The 19,481-nt window shown below is 37.2% G+C and overlaps 2 protein-coding genes across 4 annotated transcripts in view; both read right to left on the bottom strand.

Moving 5' to 3' along the window:
- Nucleotides 1-1,051: 1,051 nt before the first annotated feature.
- Nucleotides 1,052-11,213, bottom strand: LOC103709003 (neutral ceramidase-like). Its single transcript, XM_008794151.3, has 11 exons — nt 10,913-11,213; nt 10,646-10,819; nt 8,791-9,192; nt 7,089-7,297; nt 5,724-6,083; nt 5,324-5,582; nt 4,965-5,235; nt 4,755-4,880; nt 3,103-3,166; nt 2,702-2,871; nt 1,052-1,722 (listed from the first exon to the last, which is right to left on the bottom strand). The coding sequence occupies exons 3-11, from the start codon at nt 9,132-9,134 to the stop codon at nt 1,174-1,176; spliced, it is 2,352 nt and encodes a 783-aa protein (XP_008792373.2). The 5' UTR covers nt 9,135-9,192; nt 10,646-10,819; nt 10,913-11,213; the 3' UTR covers nt 1,052-1,173.
- Nucleotides 11,214-12,925: 1,712 nt separating this feature from the next.
- Nucleotides 12,926-19,481, bottom strand: part of LOC103709002 — a 30,720-nt gene continuing 24,164 nt past the window's right edge. For all 3 annotated transcript variants that reach the window (XM_008794147.4, XM_039131172.1, XM_039131173.1), the window contains 5 exons: nt 19,275-19,326; nt 17,330-17,381; nt 17,109-17,225; nt 16,106-17,038; nt 12,926-14,017 (listed from right to left, as the gene is read on the bottom strand). In XM_008794147.4, coding sequence (XP_008792369.2) covers nt 13,409-14,017; nt 16,106-17,038; nt 17,109-17,225; nt 17,330-17,381; nt 19,275-19,326 — 1,763 coding nt within the window. In that variant the 3' untranslated portion in view covers nt 12,926-13,408. The remainder of the gene's footprint in view (nt 14,018-16,105; nt 17,039-17,108; nt 17,226-17,329; nt 17,382-19,274; nt 19,327-19,481) is intronic.

Raw genomic sequence — 19,481 nt, 5'->3', positions numbered from 1 at the left:
AAAAGAAAAGGGGAAAAAATAACATTTTTCTTAGAGGAAAGGGGAAAGAAGATTTGACCTTCCCAGTTGATTAGCAAATTGAAAACATAGTGAGAAGAAGGAAAGTTGTTTCTACAAGAAAGACAGCTCCTCCATCAAGGATCAACAAAATGTGCCTTTTAGCGTACAAGTGGCTGAATTCTTAGAAGGCATAATATTATTGCTCTAGTGCTAGTTCTGGAAGATTCACTTGAGGCCCGAGCCGATTTGGGGCATGCTGCATGAAATCTTTTGATTGCAAAGCAAAATTGCTCAAATACCTCCCAAGGTTTGAAGCAGAAGAAATTATTTCCTATACCATACATGCCACCAATCACAGCTGCTCGCTTTTATAGCGATGCACCGAGGCGCATGCTTAAAGAATGGAATCAATAAAAATGAGCGGCTGCCACTAATGGCAAGCACAGCTATATGATGCATGCAGTGTAGAGAATAATTTCTCATGAAGCGGCTAGTTTGGGCCGTAGACTAGGCAACTGCTAATCGAGTTTTATGAGTCCGGTAATCATGAACATAGCTATCATTCACAAAGCCAAACGGATTTCCAAAAAGCTAAATGGATCTCCAAACTCTAGACCAAGTCTGAAGATCCTCAGGAGTGAAGATGGGTAGACTGACTCCACACAATGAAAGAATTCGAGTGAGAAGTCCCAGATTAGAACGTGATTAGAACTGAAAAAAAAGCCCTTCTTTACGATCACATCAAAGCCACCAACTGGACTTATATGAAAAGCAATAATTCACAACTGTTTACCAAAGCCCTCTCTAATCTTATGTAACATTAAATTTGGATTACTAATGTACCGAACAAGAGTATTTCACCCTGGAAAAACAAAAAGCGTGCTTGTGGAAAACCAAGTGCCTCCTACCTTTTGCCCTAAACTATCATTCATCAAAAAACCTGCCAACGCAAAGTACCAAGCAGCCTTTCTACAAACAAAAAACTCGCATTGCTCCAACCCTTCTTCCGATTAACCGTAAACCAAATGATCAGATAACAAAGACCATGCAATTAATTGCAAGCAAGCAAGAGAACCAAGCAAATTCTTCATCATCATATGATAGCATTAGTGACTTTATAGCATACATACTTCCAATATACCATGAAATCTAATACACATGCATTTAACCTTGCTAGAGAACGACAAAGGCATGAGAAGTGCCCGTGAAATGTTTGATCGACCCAAACAAGCTCTTCGAAGCACCAAAATGCCTTAACCTATAGATGCCCGAGATAACTGTTTCAGGGATCCTCCACTCTATAGTTGCATAGCTCCGAGAACTAAGCTTTGAAGGCCTTGACCACTTGAAACGCAGACACAAATCATCATCATCATAGGCAGGAAACCAAGTGTTGCTACCATCTAAGATCTCCACAAGAGCAAATGTACCATCAGTTAGGAGGTCATTCCTAGGGCAAGCAGACCAAAAAGTGGCTGTCACCATGTCGCCAGGCTTGAATGTAGAATTCTCAGGAACATCAGCACTGACATCCCCAAACTTCACACCAATGGGAGTTGTATCCACTACAACTCCAGGGAGCAAGCTGATTTGCTTGTCCAAGAGATCTGGAGGTTGTGGGCCTGGTTGGACATTTTGACCACTGACAAGTGCAGAAGCAAGCTTCTTGAATTCCTGAATGTAGGCACTCAATGTATGTGGGCCATATAATGTTGATGCTCCCTGACAAGAACCATGTGTTTCTTAAAGCATGTCAGAGATCTCAAAGCAAACAATTTAAAATCAGGACCTTGCAACATGCTTCCTGAGATCAGAAGGCAACATATAACCTAATGGAATTTATCCTAAAGCTGGTGGGTGATAGAATCACGTCACTATCGACAAAGAAAAAACATTGTCTTAGGTATTAGAAATGTAGTTGATAAGGTCGTAAACATGCTACATGGCATTGAGGGAATGATGTGTGAATGTACAGTATCATTGACAAAAAGGGACACATTTGAAATGATATCTCTATGAAGATGTTTGTTTATGATGGGGCCTCAAAAATAACTTTATTGATAGATCCAAATAACAGCTGTAAATTTTAATTTCTTGACCATAGTTGCTATGATGACCCTTTCATGAAACCCCAAATAGGGTTCAGAATTAGCAATATTTTAGATAATTCAATAGTAAACATAAGATTAATGTAGGGAATTCAAAATTGATGGGGTTAAGCATCAGCAATGAATATGCCATATAACAAGGAAACAGGCTTCAAGGGAATAACTCTATGTATGCATATAAAAGAAAAGATTTGTAATAGCCAATTAAAGTTTGCATGCATGCATGTATAAACTAATACACACACATGTATGTATGCATGTATGTGTGTATAAAAGATAAAGGAATATAACACACATGTATGTATACCTCACCAATTAATGCCTTTTGATATCTCCATTTCAAGCCAAACTAGTGGGAAGATATGGCTAGCAACATGCTTCCCAATATATCTGAACATATACTCCTATCATGTATTGACAGAATCTAAGCTGGCAACTTTACATTTTATGGGTCCACAAAGATTTGGTGCTTGGATATTGGAACGAACAAGGCACATTAATTTGGATGTAAGAAATTATTAGCAATAAACAGTTGATTCATAGAAGACCTAAAATTTTTTGTAAAATCAGTATGATGGACCAAAACTACAAACCTCATATCTTTGGATCTGGTATTCTTCAAAGGTGGTCACGTATTGAGAGTATGTGTTCGACAACCCAGCAATAACCATGTGAATATTGCTACCAAATTCACCGGTGCCACCACTGGTAAGTAGTGTTTGCACAGCATCTCGGAGACGCCTCCCAGCCATTGTTGTGAATTCTTTAAAGAGAGACAGTGTAAGAAAATTAAGAGCCATTGTAGAAATCAACCCGATTAAGGACTATGGAGCAAAAGAACAATAAATTGAAGAGACTATCTAACAAAAAGACGTGAAGAATTTACAGGAAGGAACAAAAATTTATTTTGCTCAATAAATATGTAAAATGTTCTGCATCCAGCATCTTGATATTAGTGCACTGCAAGAAAAAAAAAAGGAGCAATCACATATACCTCCAGGTACACACAGGATGACCACTTGTCCTATTTGGATTATCTGGATTGGAAGTATAGAAGGCTGAAGGGGGCAAATGAAAAAGTGATCAGACATGCAACAGAAAAAGAGAGCTACTTATTCTACAAGCAGCACAAAAGGCAAGCTATTGCGAGATAAATGCATAGTGCAACCATTCAAAAAAAAATGTGAACGCACTAAAACACAGTCAGAGATCCCAATTTTGAGAAGAGCACGTGAAAGTGCATGTAGTTCACCACTTTGATGCATCAGGGTAACCATTAAAATAAAAATCATCAAGCATCACTAATCCACTCTAAGATGCTTTTTCATAGTTATTAAACCTGAACAGATCGGCCTGTTGGACGAAAAATAGGTGAACCAGCCCCCAGTCTGGTCCGGTATCTTAATAGGGCTGGAAATGCAAATAAGCTGGTAAGAACCAGATTGAACCAGCCGGTTTTCAAAAAATCGGTGACCCTGGCAGTTTTAAACTAGTGAACTGGCCTCCTATCCAGTCCGGTTTCTTGATAGGACTGGAAATGCAAGTAACCAGGTAAGAACCAGATCGAACCAGCCGGTTTTAGAGAAAACCAGTGACTCAGGTGGTTTAAATAGAAGTTTAATTGGGTTATTTGAAATAGTGTCCAATTGGAGGTTCGAATCACTTACCACCTGTAAGGTTAAGAACCTCTCAACCATTGATACAGCGGTTAAGTTATGATAACTTATTAAGTTCTGAAAATTATATCTATGCTATTTAAAAGGAGTTATTTGCTTGGTATTTCAATAATCAATCTTTAAAAAAAGAAAAAATAATTCTTTTTACCTCTAGCACAAAATCAAAAAAGATATAGAAAAGATATAGTTCATTTTATTTATTTGGATATCTAAAATTTTAACCTTTAAAAAACAGAAATATTAATAAATTCTGCATATTTTCCAACATTATTTATAACTTTTCTTTTTTTTAAAAAAAAATAAATGAATCATGATTTTTTCTATTTATGCTGAAATTAAAGATAGTGTAGAATGTAATAAATCAATGTGATTTGGAAGAGTATTATTTAAAGTAGGAAATTTATCAATAGTTACTGATATTTTTCTTGTATTGCATCTATTTTTTGACATTTTAATTTTTTTAATTTTTATTATAACCCAGTCTGGCTGATTGACTTGGCGGTCGAACCAGTGACCCAGTGACCTCGCCGTTTGGCTAGGTCGATCTCCAGTACAAATTTAATAACTCCGGTTTTACTTAAAAATTCATTTTAGTAGGATGAATTTATAATCATGTACAACTCATTAAAATAAATGCACGAGACAAGGATGGAAAAGAGTCTACCTATCAAATGATAATTCATTAAAGTCATCTCCTACTGTATGCCTATATAAATCATGCAGTTTCTAGATAATCAGAAGCACAGGAACAACTAGGAACAGTATTTCAGCAATTTAATCCACCAGTTTGTGCCTCAGGAATGATTGCAGTTTCTCATATCAACCCTTGCTTTCTTCCTCTTTTGTCTTCTAGACTCTTTCCGAGTTCCAGGGAACCTAAGAAGGGAGCTCCTGGGTTCATGGGCAAGCCTCTTCTTTCCTTTCAAGTGTTAGGTGGGTACAAGAAATATATGTCTAAGACACTACTCACCGCCCAATCATATGGCTGCTTCATGTCACCAGTATCAAGTAAAATAGGCTTTGGCTTCTGACATTCAATTTGCTCCTTAGTTGGTGTTTTCAATAAGTTCCTCACCAATTTCCAGAAAAGATTACCCTGAAACAGCATCAAGACAGACAACAGTTGAATACTCAATTAGTACTCTCCATGAAAAGATGAGGACAAAATGCTATAACCAACCTCATCATCCCCTTGCTTGAAATCAAATGCTCCAGGGCCATCAGTGGTTCCTGCAGCAAAAGAAAACCCCATCGCTGCTGGGCATGTTTTGACCACTTCCTGACCTCCCCCACTCGAAGGAAGGTTAACCTCAAGCTGTGAGAAATCTAAGTAAGTGTGGCGATACTCAACCTTCCCCTTTACTTGCTCAGATGCTGTGTTGAAGAGATCCATAGCTTTGATGAATTGCCTTTCACCGATAATGCGCGTGCTTTCAAACTCATCTGGGTATCTGGCACATAAACCAGATCATTCAAGATTGTAGCAATAATTTATCATATAATCTAGAAAAAAATACTAAGCAATTACATTAATAGTACCCTGGGCCACGGCCATAGCAGAGTTCATTCTTCCCATTGCAGGTACTGTGGTTGAAATCACAAGGGAGTCCAGTGTCTATGCAGAATGTTCCAAGCACATTGGGACTAACATCTCCACAATTTGATTGACAAAAGGCAGATACAAATTTTGGTTTGCTACCCTGACCACTCCGGACACGCTGTCCGACACTCAAAGAACTTGCTAATCGCCTTCCACCTGATGCCTGGAAGGAGGATGCTAGCTGCTGTAACTCATTCACTGCAATAAATGCAAAATAATAAATAAAAATTTACATCAAGAATTTTATGGAATAACCCCCTACCTAAAATTTTGCCACCAATATATAACATGAGGTTGGATAATAAATGGCTAGAAGAGCAGAATCATTTTCAGACATACAGTTCTCATGTGGCTGAGGAATTATGCTTGAGACTCTTCGCTTTAGTTTGCTACCAACCCCAAAAGCATCGTGGTATATGCTGTTGATTCCTTTAGGGAAACCCTTTTGTCCAGCCCAGTCCTCCATGAAACGTGCAGCAGCACCTTTGTTGTCTCCACTTATCAAGGAGTTGGTGCGACTCATGGAAGTTCCATGAGTTGCAAACCAGTTAAAACTTCCAACTGGACCATATTCATCATCTACAAACTTCAGCAGAGTCATTTCTTTATCAACATCATACTTGTACTGGTTGCGCTCTGAAGCAGGATTGTTTAGGTAGGCACTAGGACTGCGATTGGCACCAGCATCCAGGAGCTCTCCTGAAAATCGAAAGATCCAATTCCATAACAAAGGATCATGTAACTATCGAAACTAATTACAAGTACAGAATAACGAAAAATATGAGATTTTTCAGCAAAAAAACTATAGCTATAGGGACATGGTGTCGACACATTTCACCAAATAACTAACTAAAATAATACCATGGACTTCAAGACAGCTATACATCTGATAATATCTCTAGTTAGATTTGTAGGTTGGATAAATTATAAGGGAAAAAAAAACAAATCAGTACCTTTTCAGTTGACAAATCTTAGGGGCACTAGGCTAACAAAACAGAGCAGAAACTGAACTAATAAATAATGCTCACACACTAAGATAAATGAAATTGCACAATATGTTATGTGGTGCATATGTTATTTTATCACATTATTCCAACAAGATAGCCAAAAATAGACAATACAAGCACTTAGATGTACGATTATAAAGGAATATCTTACTCTCTTTACCATCAAAATTTTTTCGTATCTAACATTAGTCAACAAGCCTATGTTACTAGTACACACTCCAACATTAACTTTACTGGATGCAGGTATATGAAATGTTTGAACGATAGTGATAAAAATGATGATTATAATGACGAGAGCAATAACCACCACAGCAACCTGCACAAAGAAACCTGCAGTAATTGATAAAAGCTTTAATACAATATTCTTTAATTGTCAGACAATGAAAGTTTTTATAGACAAAGAGGCCATACAAATAACCTCTTTGTGCTTTATAAGTTGATGGTTTCAACCCTCAGACTTGTTATACCGCTCTAACCATCTTTACACAACACTCACACAAACACATGCTAAAATTATATGCTTAACTCAAAATTGACTATGCAAAAGAAAACCTGTTGTTTAAAATACATGACATCAGTTGTTTTAAATAAATGACATCAACTAGAGAGATGACAGTATCCAACCAGACAGAATAAACAAATAAGGAAAATAGTCCATTTTACAATTTGCAATGCAGAATGCCTCCCCATACTTTACCTTTATTCACAAAGATATTTCCAGGTCGGAGGTTTTCATGAGCTTGTACAATGCTTTTCTCAATGCCATCAACAATGACATCAAATGATTGCCTTACAAATCCAAGAGATGTTACAATATACACAATATATTGAAGATAACCCCCAGGTCCAGCATGAGTATGAATGCCACTGATGACAACATTTTGTTCATTATAAATGCCTCCATACCTGCCAAAATGAAAGATAATAAGATCCACCAGTCTGCAAGACCATTTAAAGTAACAAAGTAATATCTCTGTGAAACTGAAAAAAACAAGCTGAATGTTTGGATATATAAGTTGTGAAGAGAAATCGAAATCCATCCATCCATACATTCATACACACATCAGCAAAAGACAATGCAATTTATAAATCATGTGTTCCCAAGTTAAGGCATTGCCTTCCCAAAGTACTTTTCTATGGGAACTTGTATTAGAAATAACGAAAGGCGTATATGGTGGTCCCATGAACAAGAGTTACAACCAAAAACATATCATCCCATAATATAATAATAGAAGGACCTAGCCAACAAAGAATAGGAAGGAACTCATAGACTATGTCCAAAAGGATCATTACATGAAAATATCACTTTGTGAGGCTTGTGACGACTTATATGACTTTACCAACCTGAAACTATTGTCTTCTTTTGAGGAAAAATAACAAAAAACCACAAAGATTTATGATATGGTGATGCCAAGAGACTAATCAGCAAACTTCAAATAAAGAAATAACATCAACCTAGTAGTATAAACTATATGAACATAAATAGCTTGTATTTTCTGTGAGGAATTATAACATTCTGAACTATCCATGAAGGGCAGCTCACTATTGCTGGATCAGGACAAATCATATGTACGCAACCTTATCCCCCTATGCATGGAGAGGCTATTTCCGTATTTCAAACCTATGACCTCCAAGTCACAATGTAACAACTTACCATTGCGCCAAGGCTCAACCTTTCTGAACTATCCATGAAAGTTCCATAATCTATACTAGCCCAAGATGCGAATCGTGCATTACTTAATAAATTGCTAGCACTTAGTTTTGGTGAACAAAGTAACAAATCCACAATCAACTATTTGTTTGAATGTTCAGAATGCAAAGCTAGCAATGCACAATATGCATATAGTGATACCCGGGAGCTTTTATACAGTGTAGAATCCCATGGATAGTTCCATTCTAAACTAGAGCAAGGTTCATGTAGCAATAAATAACAGTTTTTTATCCCATTTACTTGGAACCAAAACCATGAATCATTCTTCATCAAACATTCCAATTAATTTTTTTTCTAAGAATTCTTTTTATTCATATTCTTTTAGGACTTCTCCACTTCTTTTCTGGCCCGTCTGCACGAAACTGGGCCATCTTATAAGGAGTCCACTAACTTTCATTGGACATGTACCAAGTACCAACATTTAAGTTGGTGCCTCATCACCTACTCATCAACCAGTGCAACCCCTAAGCTTCCTCATACATACTCATTTGTGACCCCATTTGTCTTGAGTTTTGCAAATTTATGCAGCATTTTTAGCTCTGTTATGTTTACTTAATGTGCATAGACCCTCATTAGTGCCTGACTCATAATGCAAGGTTTAGATAATCTAACTTAAGAGCAGTATCATTGGGTAGTTGAATAGGACTTAAGAATAACAGCATAGGAAAGTTTTATGACTTATCGTCACCTCGACTTTAGTCTTTCAATCACTTTGATGGTGACAAGTTGAGATGCCATGCAAGCGTCAAGATTCACAAACACCACACGGTTCCCCCCAGGCTCAGCAACAATGAAAGAGCGGGCCTGTAGCCTGAAATGAATTCCAGATGCAATCTGCTCGGCATTAGCATACCCCATCATGTTGACATCAGCTGCAGGTCCTGTTATGTCATAGCTCCCAAGCCCGATCAAGTATGTTGAATCCGAGAGAGTTTCTCTGCAGTTATGAAAAAAGAGTACTAGCAGAAGCCAAAACCAAATGCTTGCAAATGCAGTGTGAGCATGGCTGTAGGAAAGAAGAAATAGCCCCATTCGTACTGACAAAAAGACCCCTCCGATTAACTCAGATGTGCCATATCATATTTAGCTGCTGGAGAGTAAGGAGGAAAGAAAAGCCAATTAGCACATAGCTTAAGAGGAGAAAATATCTAAAAACTACTTAAATTAAAACCAAAAAAATGCATCTGTAGACTTGTGCAAATTATGATGACAGAAAGACTATAACATGTCATTTCTCAAATCATAGGAACTGCATATCATTGATAGTTGCCTTTGAACTCTCAAATAATTAAGTAAACCAGAAGGAGCTGCCTCATATTCTAGCATCAAGTAGGCATTTGGCTTCCCATATTTATTACTAGTCAATCAGTTGCAAGTGCTGGCACTGACAAGAAGGCTGCCAACCTAAATACAACATAGGACTGCTACATGTGGAACGGACCACCAGTTATACATCACTTAAAGAGTGCCGAGCTTAAGAAAAACCTAAATCAGTTTAAGCCAGTTCATGTGCAGCATAAAGAAATGAACATGTTCTATTCATGTAGCCTGTACAGCTAAATCTGTCAAATGAGATCAAGAAGAAAGCAAACTCTTTCAGAAATATCCATGGACAATTTTTGAATTGTACTCAATTTTTTGCTCTGCAGGATCCATGAAACCATGTATGATCACTCCACAACCTCTCAATCTTCTACTTTATAACCACCATCCCATAATACAATTCCAACTTTTCAGACAACAAAGACACTAGATGCAGTATATGTTATAGGTTTTTAGGTATAATAAAATGAAATAACGTCTTGAAAAGGCCTCAGTTGAGAATACTTTACATATCTGCTCAAGTTAGAAAGTAGAAAAGCGAATGATAAAGACCTCTTTAAGAAAATGAACTGCAAAAAAGAATTCAAATCAAACTCGAGATTTATGGTGACACAGTACTACCGATTTACAGCTAGACATATAACATCATCAGTATTCCTAAGAGTATTTACAGTATGGATCAAGAAAGTTTTAACACCCATATGTCCAACAATACCTATTGGAAAGTCCATAATTAACCGAACTATTAAACCCTAATATTACTTCTCGAGGAAATTATATTGATAACCTGCATCCAGTTGTGCTCATTATGATCTAATACAGCCCATAGACTCCCAACATGTCCAATTACATAATACCTAAAGAATGAGGTAACTAGACAAATTCAGCTCAAATCTTCAAGTGATGTATCAATGGCTACTTGATGCATAATTTTTCATCCAGACGTCTCACATAATCACATATCTAATAACGAATTAATGGTGAAATATACCTAAAATCTGAATGCAAATTTTATATAAATCTGAATTTCTTGGAAGCATGGTACAAAGCTCGCGCATGGAACCAACATTTGCCCGTCAAATTCTATGAACAAATGGGTTCCAATCGGACGCATATACATACATATAACAAGTACCAGAATATAGTTCGGATTTACGGGTAGTAAAAAGATTGAGAGGAGAACCCTCCGGCCAAAATCGGAAGGCATCAGGAAAGCTCACCAGAGCGAAGGCCCCGCCCCCTCGCACTGCAAGAGAAAACACTTGCAACTCGAAGACAACCCTTTATTACAACTCCAACGCTTCCACTTCTATATACAGACGACCGTCCCCCAAGATGGAAACCGGATGGGCTTCTCGCTTACGAGACGAGGATCGTCGGATCCCGTATCTATGCTGCTATTAAAAAAAAAAAACCGAAACCCCAATCAGGCTTGAAGCCGTCACATCAATTTCTCACTAAAGAAAACGAGTAAATCATCTATATACCTATACGGATGACGGTGTCGGGATAAGCCGGTGGAAGCGCCGAGGCCCCGTGGGGAGTGAGACGAGAACGGAGAGCCTGAGGCATTGTTTCCTCTGATGGATAGAGAATAATCTGTCTTCTTCAAAACGCCAGCGGCGTGAGGTGGTTGGGCACCTCGAAGAAGAGAAGTGTGGCGTAGACTCGACGAAACTTAAACCGACAGAGGGTGTAGGGGTAGAAACGCGGATGAAGCCACGAGGGCCCAAATATTAGGCCCGAGCCCCAACTCGGCCAGGCCGAGCTCAGGGCCGCCGGCCGGCGAGTCGGTCGGTTGGTGAGATAAGCCGCGGTCCACCTACGGGTGTCGGCCCACCTGATTATTGCTTTATTTTCACCATCTTTCCTCCTTTTTTACAGTGACTTGTGTCTGCCTATTATGGAGATTTGTCCATGTTCACGGGCATGACTTGTAAAAGAACTCCAATTTGATATTTAGGTTAGGTCTGGCAAGAATTTATTAGACAAGCAGTTGTTACAGGTAAGGTTTAAATGGACACAAATGGCAGAACTGTAAAGTTTAGAATAGTGGATTACAGAAAAATAATAATTTTTTTCCTGTGATTTATAGCGCGACAAGAATATGATTGCAATATATTTCATCTACTTTTTGGATGCCTGATCGGTAAGTAGTTTGAAAGAGATGAGATCTGTGGAGAATTTGTTTTGATTTCTGAAGAAACATCTACATGGGTGCCATTTTTTTCCCTTTCTAAATTTATTACATCGAGTTTCCTTTATAATTAGTTTACGTGTGGCAGAACGATACAAATTTGGAGATGGAAGTGCGAACATATCCAAGCATATCAACATATTTTGGATTTTTCAATGGGATCCATGTCCGGCGGACACGGCAAGCTAATGGATGAATCCAGAAATGAATATCACAATCTGGGGTCATCAGCAAACACAGGAGAATGGGGATAGCTCCCCCAACAGACTAATAAACAGACACCACTAAAGACCTATAATGAGCATCTTCAATGCGGCCTCGATGATAGTAACATTCCGAAAAATATGCTGCCTACGAAGACAATAGAAACAAATAATGTTCGGCTCTTCAAAACAAAAAGTTTCTTCTCTCGCAACCTAGAATGGTGTTGAAGGATGCGATCAAACATGTGTTCATGTATCAAAAATAGGAGATTTGATCCAACTCAGCCAGTTAGAACCCTCATTAAAAATGGAAACCGTTAATGAGAGAATCGGTTGACAAAATGCACTATCACGTGTCAATAGATCATATTGTAAGTCTGCATTATATTTGGAAGAACCAACTTGCTGTTGCTGTGACTATAACTTATCCCGAGCATGAATGCAGGCTCCCAGCCTATCATTCATAGGATGTTGTCTACTGATGATTATACAAAGCCAAATAGGACTCATTTGAATCGCAGAAAAAAATTTTCCTCATCAAAATATTTTTTTAAAAAATCTAATTGCTGGAAAAATAATTTTAACATATTTAATTAACTATAAAAAAAGTAGCTTATGTTTGATTAAGCATCTACTTTTTAGAGAAAGCTATATAAAATATATAATATATTTTTAATAAAGAGAAAAATCTTATTTATGAATTTTAATGGCTCAAAAAATAGTTTTGAAAAAAAAAACATCCCAAATCTTAATCGATAGAAAAATAACTTTTTCATGTTAATTTTTTTTCTTTTTTTTTGAAGCATTAAAATCTCATTTTCATAGAAATATTTTTTTATTTTTTAAAAAATTCCAACTAAATAAAAAATTATTATTTATTTTGTTGACCATACTTTTTTTCCTAACCAAACAAGTCCTGTGAAGCCATGAAATTTAGATTTTAAAGTTCAGCTACATTTCTGAAGTTCACTTATGGAACTGAAGAAAGACCAACATACCCAATTACATTTAGTCAAGCACAGCTGGAAAAATAACTGTATCCCAACTTCATGTTCAACCAAGCAGTGATTGCAAATACATGTCATCCCTACATGGAACACTAAAATAAAAGAAAAGAAACATCAGATAGTACCTTTCCAACCATTTATCGCCATTTTAATAAACCAATTGTCTTGACAATGTAATAATTCTTGCAGTGCATGTCACTTTCACAATAAAGCTATCCTGTAAAATAGGAAGGTTTTCTGCATAATAATCAAAAAAAAAAGTTTAAAAAAATCAATTTCCATCCCTATTCGCTTCATAGAAATAATTGTGTCCAAAAGAGACCGTGCAGTCAGACCCAATCAACGCCCAGAACTCGAAAGATGCCTGGAGATACAGAAAAATGGATGAGAGTATTCCCATGTAACTTTGTTGTTTCCAGTACTTTCCACTGTCTATAGTTAGAAGGAACCAAAATTAACGCATCCCAAAAGCTTGCTCCGCTTGGATGCTCAGATCTCCTGGTTGTTTGATTAAATTGCCATACTTCCAGTTAGCCTGATGTACAAGGGAACCATGGACATTAATACCAGCAGGAATCAACACAAATGTTGATCAGTAGAGGCAGCTGATAGCCTGGCAGACACCTGTTGGGTTGGTTGAGCTGCATAGTGTCTTAGGGCAGCTGAGTAAGCTTCACCTGTTAAGCTTCCTCTCATCCGTCCCATTGGCTGCCAGTTCCGCTCAGATGGTGATTCTGCAAAACTATCAAAGCCTGCCACTGCCTCTAGCCCTCCATACGTGTTTTGCAATTGCTCATTGCTTGCCCGTCTGAAACCACCAGCAGTTGCTTGGAAGGATAATCCTGATCTGGATGTACATGGAAGAGCTAACCCTGAATGTGGCCTTATGTGCACTGCATGATGGGCATCTAATAGATGATTCGATCCATTTGACAAGCTCCCCGATGATGCAACAGTAGCATTTAGTGATGCTTGACACCCTTGCATAGAAGGGATGCATGAAGATTGTGGAAGGATATCGGTAGAATGGCTCATGGATTGATGTGTCCTCAGACTTCGTAGCTGATGATGGGAATTCTGAATGTCTGATAAAGGCTGCAATGGAGCTCTATAAGCACCCAATCTTGTCTGCTGGTCCACCAAGGTTCTCAAGCCGAGTTGGTCAAGTGCTGGAAGTCCAACCACCTGTTGAAACGCTAGATTCAGAATATTGCGATGTTCTTCACAATCTTGAATCAATGTAAATGACCACAAAGAGCAAAATCAGCTAGAGAAGCATATTTTTTAAAATGTGAAGGCAACTGATGGATAAGGCCATTTAAAGTCGCAAAAATCAAATCAAACAAATCTTATTTATGGTACAGAAATAGAGGTTTTCAACCATTTATGAGACTCAAATGGATTTACCATTGTTACAATTCATAATACAGTAACCTTTAATGAGTTGAATAAGCAACGCTAGTTTCATATTTGCTGACCACAACATTAGTTTCAGTGCAAGAGGAACAACAGAGCTCATGCAAATAAGAAAAAGGCAAAAAGCAGCAACAATTGAATAAGCAATATACCCATAAGAAACCTAGTCCATGCTATTCAGCAGTTGTTACAAAAAGACATGCAGCATTCATGCAACGTTCTCATACGATCCCTTCACGCATTTAGCACAAATAGGATGGGGGTCAATATGACCGCTGCCAAAAACATGTTCTAGTACACATCAGAATGGAGGAGAGATACCTAAAACCATCACAAACATACAGCACCATCAACTTGAGCTTTATCAGCATTGTACGACATAAAACATGGAAATTGACAATATAAACAGAGGCACTGATAATCCTAGTCACCTTCAATCCATATCAATTCACATAATATATGCCTTCTATGAAACTATAGATTGCAACCTTCATGAGTCAAACATTATCGTTCGGTTACTCATAGGCTGACGGAAAGTCAAGCCTTCAATCCTGCTATTCAAAACCCAGGCAGTTAAGTAGACAGTCTCTGTAATAGTTGAATCTAGAGAAAGCAATATTAGATATTCAACTTTAAAAAACTCTAATGGCAAATCATATGAAACCAATTGCTTTGATTAAAAACTAGAACAAGAAAGAGGCAAAAAGAAGAACAGAGAAAACAAATAATATTATAAAATAAATTGCACTTCGCCTTCTTTTGCTTCAATCTGTCTCACAGCTTTGCCTATACGACCATCACAGTAAGAAAAGTACCTCTTACATTCTTTCAACCAATAATTATATGCACCTATTGTTTTGTTTCTCATTGATGTATCATATTCTACATCTCTGTGTATATATATATATAGTTCACTTTTCACGCTGGAATGGAAATTAGTATGATGGCAAGGCATGTGTATATATATATTTCAAACTGGAGTGGAAATTCATATGATGGCGAGGCAAAAGAAGTGAAAAGCTATAGTGAGATAAGGAATTGATCAGCCCCGCTTTCAAGGACGAGGCCTAGGATTAATGCTGATTTAAATAGATACAAATGATTGCTGTTTACATACCTATCTCAACACTTTATAACATCATATGAAAAAAATCATGTAATAATTTGTCTCATATTGTTGCATACAAATTTATATATTGACAGTACAACGCTTTTATTTGAGTTTTTTTCACGTTGCTGCACTTCAAAAAATATGCTAGGCTAAGTACCTCAAAAATTCTTTTGGTCTACCTAAAATATGTATAATCAAGTTTATTTGGCATACATGTGATGAAAAATAGAATGGTGCATCATACATAATAAGAGGGGGTTTTATCTTTTCTTTTATTTTCTTTTTGATGACAAAAATGATGTGATCATTTTATAGTCAAAAGAGGTAGCTTTGCCAAGAAGATCGATTTCCAGATGAAGCATCATAGAAATAAAAAAGAATGATCAACATACAAATTGGGTAAGATTAAAGAAAAGGGTGATCATCGGAATGCTATTAGAAAAGTGGACACATAAAAATGAATATCTTGATGAGACTACTAATTAGAGAAGGCCACCGAGCTTAATTAAGAGCAGACTCAATAGTAGGATTTTGCACCCCCTATGAACCAGATAATCCTGACATTCCTGGTGAAAGACTCCCTCATTATTGACTTTATACGTTATAATTAAACATTCTGTAGATTATAACCAGCAAGTGAGTTTAAGCTCTGAAATTAAGGCAACTATGAAGTAACTCAAGCAACTCATAATAATCAAAGATACCAAATGCACGTTCCTGTAAGTTTGATTCGAAAGGAGTTTGACCTGTGTAATTGAGTGCAATTGCTGTGATGGGGAAAGTACATCCAAAGTCCTTGAAACTTGCTGAACTTGGAAGTCATTGCTCATTGCACTGAATCCATTTGGGATGGCCCTTACTGAAGGAATTGTACCAAGCACAGAGGAGGGATTGCTACTGGTTGTGATGTTGAAAGGGACTACATTCGTTTCTCTCCTTTGAGTTGAGCCGGTTACCTGTGATCGCATTGGCAGGGCTGGAACTGTTATGGGGGTTCTCGTGACAGTTCCAGGTATTAGTGGCCTCGCAGTCACAGTGCCCATAGCAGAATTTCCAAAATGCAACTCTTGAGCGTGCATTTTATCCTGCCTAACCTGAGATATGCTCGGAAGAGTTGGTTGGAAGAACTCGTGACGGGCAGCAAGCTCTTGATTAAGTGCAGGAGAAACTGCATCTGTAATAACAGGATTCAGCACAAAATTTGGGACCAGAGAAGCCAAGGTTCCGTCAATACGAGAATCAAGCAGAGCAGTGGAAATTGTTGATCCATTAAAAGTAGAAGTTGATGACCAATTCCTGAGCCAGGTATCATTCCCCATCTGATCAGTAGTAGCTTGAGTTGTTACAGCTATGCAGCTGCCAAGTGGTGATGCAGAACTTTCAGAAACAGGAAAAATGGGAACATCCTTAAAAGGTTTTGTATCCTCAATCTCACCAACCCACTTTAATGAGCCATTCAAAATATCACTCTCACCATTATCTTCAATAGTCAAATCAACGACATTTGTCAGTGTGTTTGAAAATCTATTAGATTCACATCCAAAGTTACCATCTTCCTGTACTGCAATTGTCCCATCAGGCAGTTGATTTGTACTTCTATTACAATCAGCAACCGCTTTCCAGGATCCGTCAGCAAAAATAATAACATCAGCAGTATCTTCTCCTGTCTTGCTCAGTATCTGGAAAAAGAAAAATGTGATGCATCATCGATTATGGAATCCATAATCATTGAATAGTTGAAGCACGTACCTTGCCCATATTTTGATCAATACATAAGTCAATGTAGCTAGCAGGCTGGTTACAGCAAGGGCAACGCCATAATGGCCTCCTTGAATTCACCTCCACAAAGTTCTCATAGTCAAAACACTGCAACAATATTCATGGAGCCAAGAGATTGATGGAGAGAGACAAGAGGGGGCAGGGGGAGAGTATTTCAATATCTAAGCATTTGATAAACAATGAGATTTAACCTGATGATGTTTGCATAGATGTCCCTTAACTGGAGTCTTTATACGCTTTAAGCTGTTCATAGCATTATATAGATTTAGCCAAAATCATTGAAGTACAAGCCAAATCTCTTGAAATGTGTTAAATTTACAAAGAATACAATTTACAGGGAAATGCTACCCATAAATGTTCCAGCTGACCAATGCACGATCATACTCTGAATTTATAGTGTAAGGATTACAATAAATTTATACTTGAAAGCTGAGGCTTATTCAAGAGACATGGTTGATTTCCCATCTTGATAATGTGATGAAAATAAGCCTTATAAAGCTATCAGGTAGTCTTTACCTTTTTCTAAAATTAAGTCCAGCTTTGTACACATTTTTAACATAAAATGTGTGAGAAAGGTAGGCATATGCTCCATGAAAAACCATTGCTGCCGGTACCGAATTGGTTAAAAAGATAGACAGACATGCAGAACTTCTATATGTATGATGGTCTTGAGAAAGTAGACAGATTTTTTTTTCAATTAAGAAATGGTGCCATGGCCTAAGAAATAACTCATAAATCCTGTGTATGGTCAGTATTTGACAAGCTATTTTCTTGTGCATACAAGATGCTTTGATACTGGCATCCTGGTAGTGCAATATGTATGACATGAGAGCCTTTGTACATGAAGATTGTGTGAAACTCTGAAGGAAGGGGCATTGATAAATATATTCCCCTTTTTCAAAAATGTACTCAGCACTGACCCATCTCTCCATGAACATGATGTATGGAGAAAGAGTCATAGGACAAGATCACTCATTTAGAATAGAAAACGCATCATCACAACTTGATCTTAAAATCATACATGCTCCTGCCCAATGCTAGTCCACATAATGGTACAAGGTACCACATTATCTAGTTTGTTATGGAAACTACAATCACGGCGTTCAACAAGATCCATGAGCATTTATAGTAACACAAGTCAAACTATGAACCAGTTATTAGAAACAAAAACTAAATAATGAAATATAGATGCCTTTCCTAGTACATGATACAAAGGAAATGTATTACAACCTCCAATATAGCTAAAGATTTTTGCACTAACACAATATGAACTACCATATATTGGAAGGACATGGATGCAATAACAGAACATGTAAGTAGTACATTAATATCTTCTTTCTAGTCATGCCCCCAAACTTTCTTTTAGAAATGTATTATATTATAAAATTTCCTTCCATTGTAGCCAGTCTCATTTGTTAGTTCTATGTTTGTAGGTGTCAAACATGCTTTGATGTTAAAATAGTATATCATGTGATCGAATATATCAAGAAAACCCTAGATCAAAAGTTAACGGTTTTGCATCATATTTGTTTGTATTTTTTTACAGGCTTGTGCATCTTTCCATGTCAATTGCATATTAATACTCAATTTACAAGGACAACCCAAACATATCAAGTAGAAAGAACTAAATTGTAAGAGAAAGCTTTGCATTACACCCTAGCCTAATGCGAACCCAATTCTCAAGTATGAGCAACAAAAGTGTTTACATATTCTTTTCCTTGTATCGTATTTAAAATATCATGTTAATTAAATATATTTATCGATATAAAATGCTAGCCATACTTGACCTTCAGGTCAACGAAAAGGATGGTTCATTCCTCAACCAAAATATCTGGGATCATAAGTTGTACATAAACTAGCTAAGCCGAACTTGTCCAGCTCAGCTCATGTAGAGGCATACCTAGCATCTCCTTAGCTTCTCTTTATCCCATTAACAGTGCCCAGTCAATATAGCATGACATGACACATGCAGCATATGAAATACAATATACCAACTAATAAGTTTGCCTTAGCATAATATTTTAAGTGGCAGACACTTATAAACAGTGGACTAATCAAACTCAAATATCTACTAATATCACAGTAGTGAAATGAACTACAATTCTATATACCAAAATAGAAAGCTCACAAATATACCTTATTGGACAATTAAGTGATACTCTTGACGGCCCCTCAATTATCTCAGAATCTAAATCAAACTCAAAGGTTAGATGTTAGTCAACTTCAGAGAGAGAACAAATGCAAAACAAAATGTCTAGTAAATAGCTATTCCACATTTGTTCATTGGGCATGTAAAATCTACTGGCACTATCCACTTTCAAGAAAAATAATAGCAGGAGAAAC

The sequence above is a fragment of the Phoenix dactylifera genome, chromosome 11, assembly GCF_009389715.1.
Source record: "Phoenix dactylifera cultivar Barhee BC4 chromosome 11, palm_55x_up_171113_PBpolish2nd_filt_p, whole genome shotgun sequence".
NCBI classification, from domain to species: Eukaryota; Viridiplantae; Streptophyta; class Magnoliopsida; order Arecales; family Arecaceae; genus Phoenix; species Phoenix dactylifera.
The sequence above is the reverse complement of the archived record's forward strand: the minus strand, read 5'-3'. Positions and strand labels throughout refer to the sequence as shown.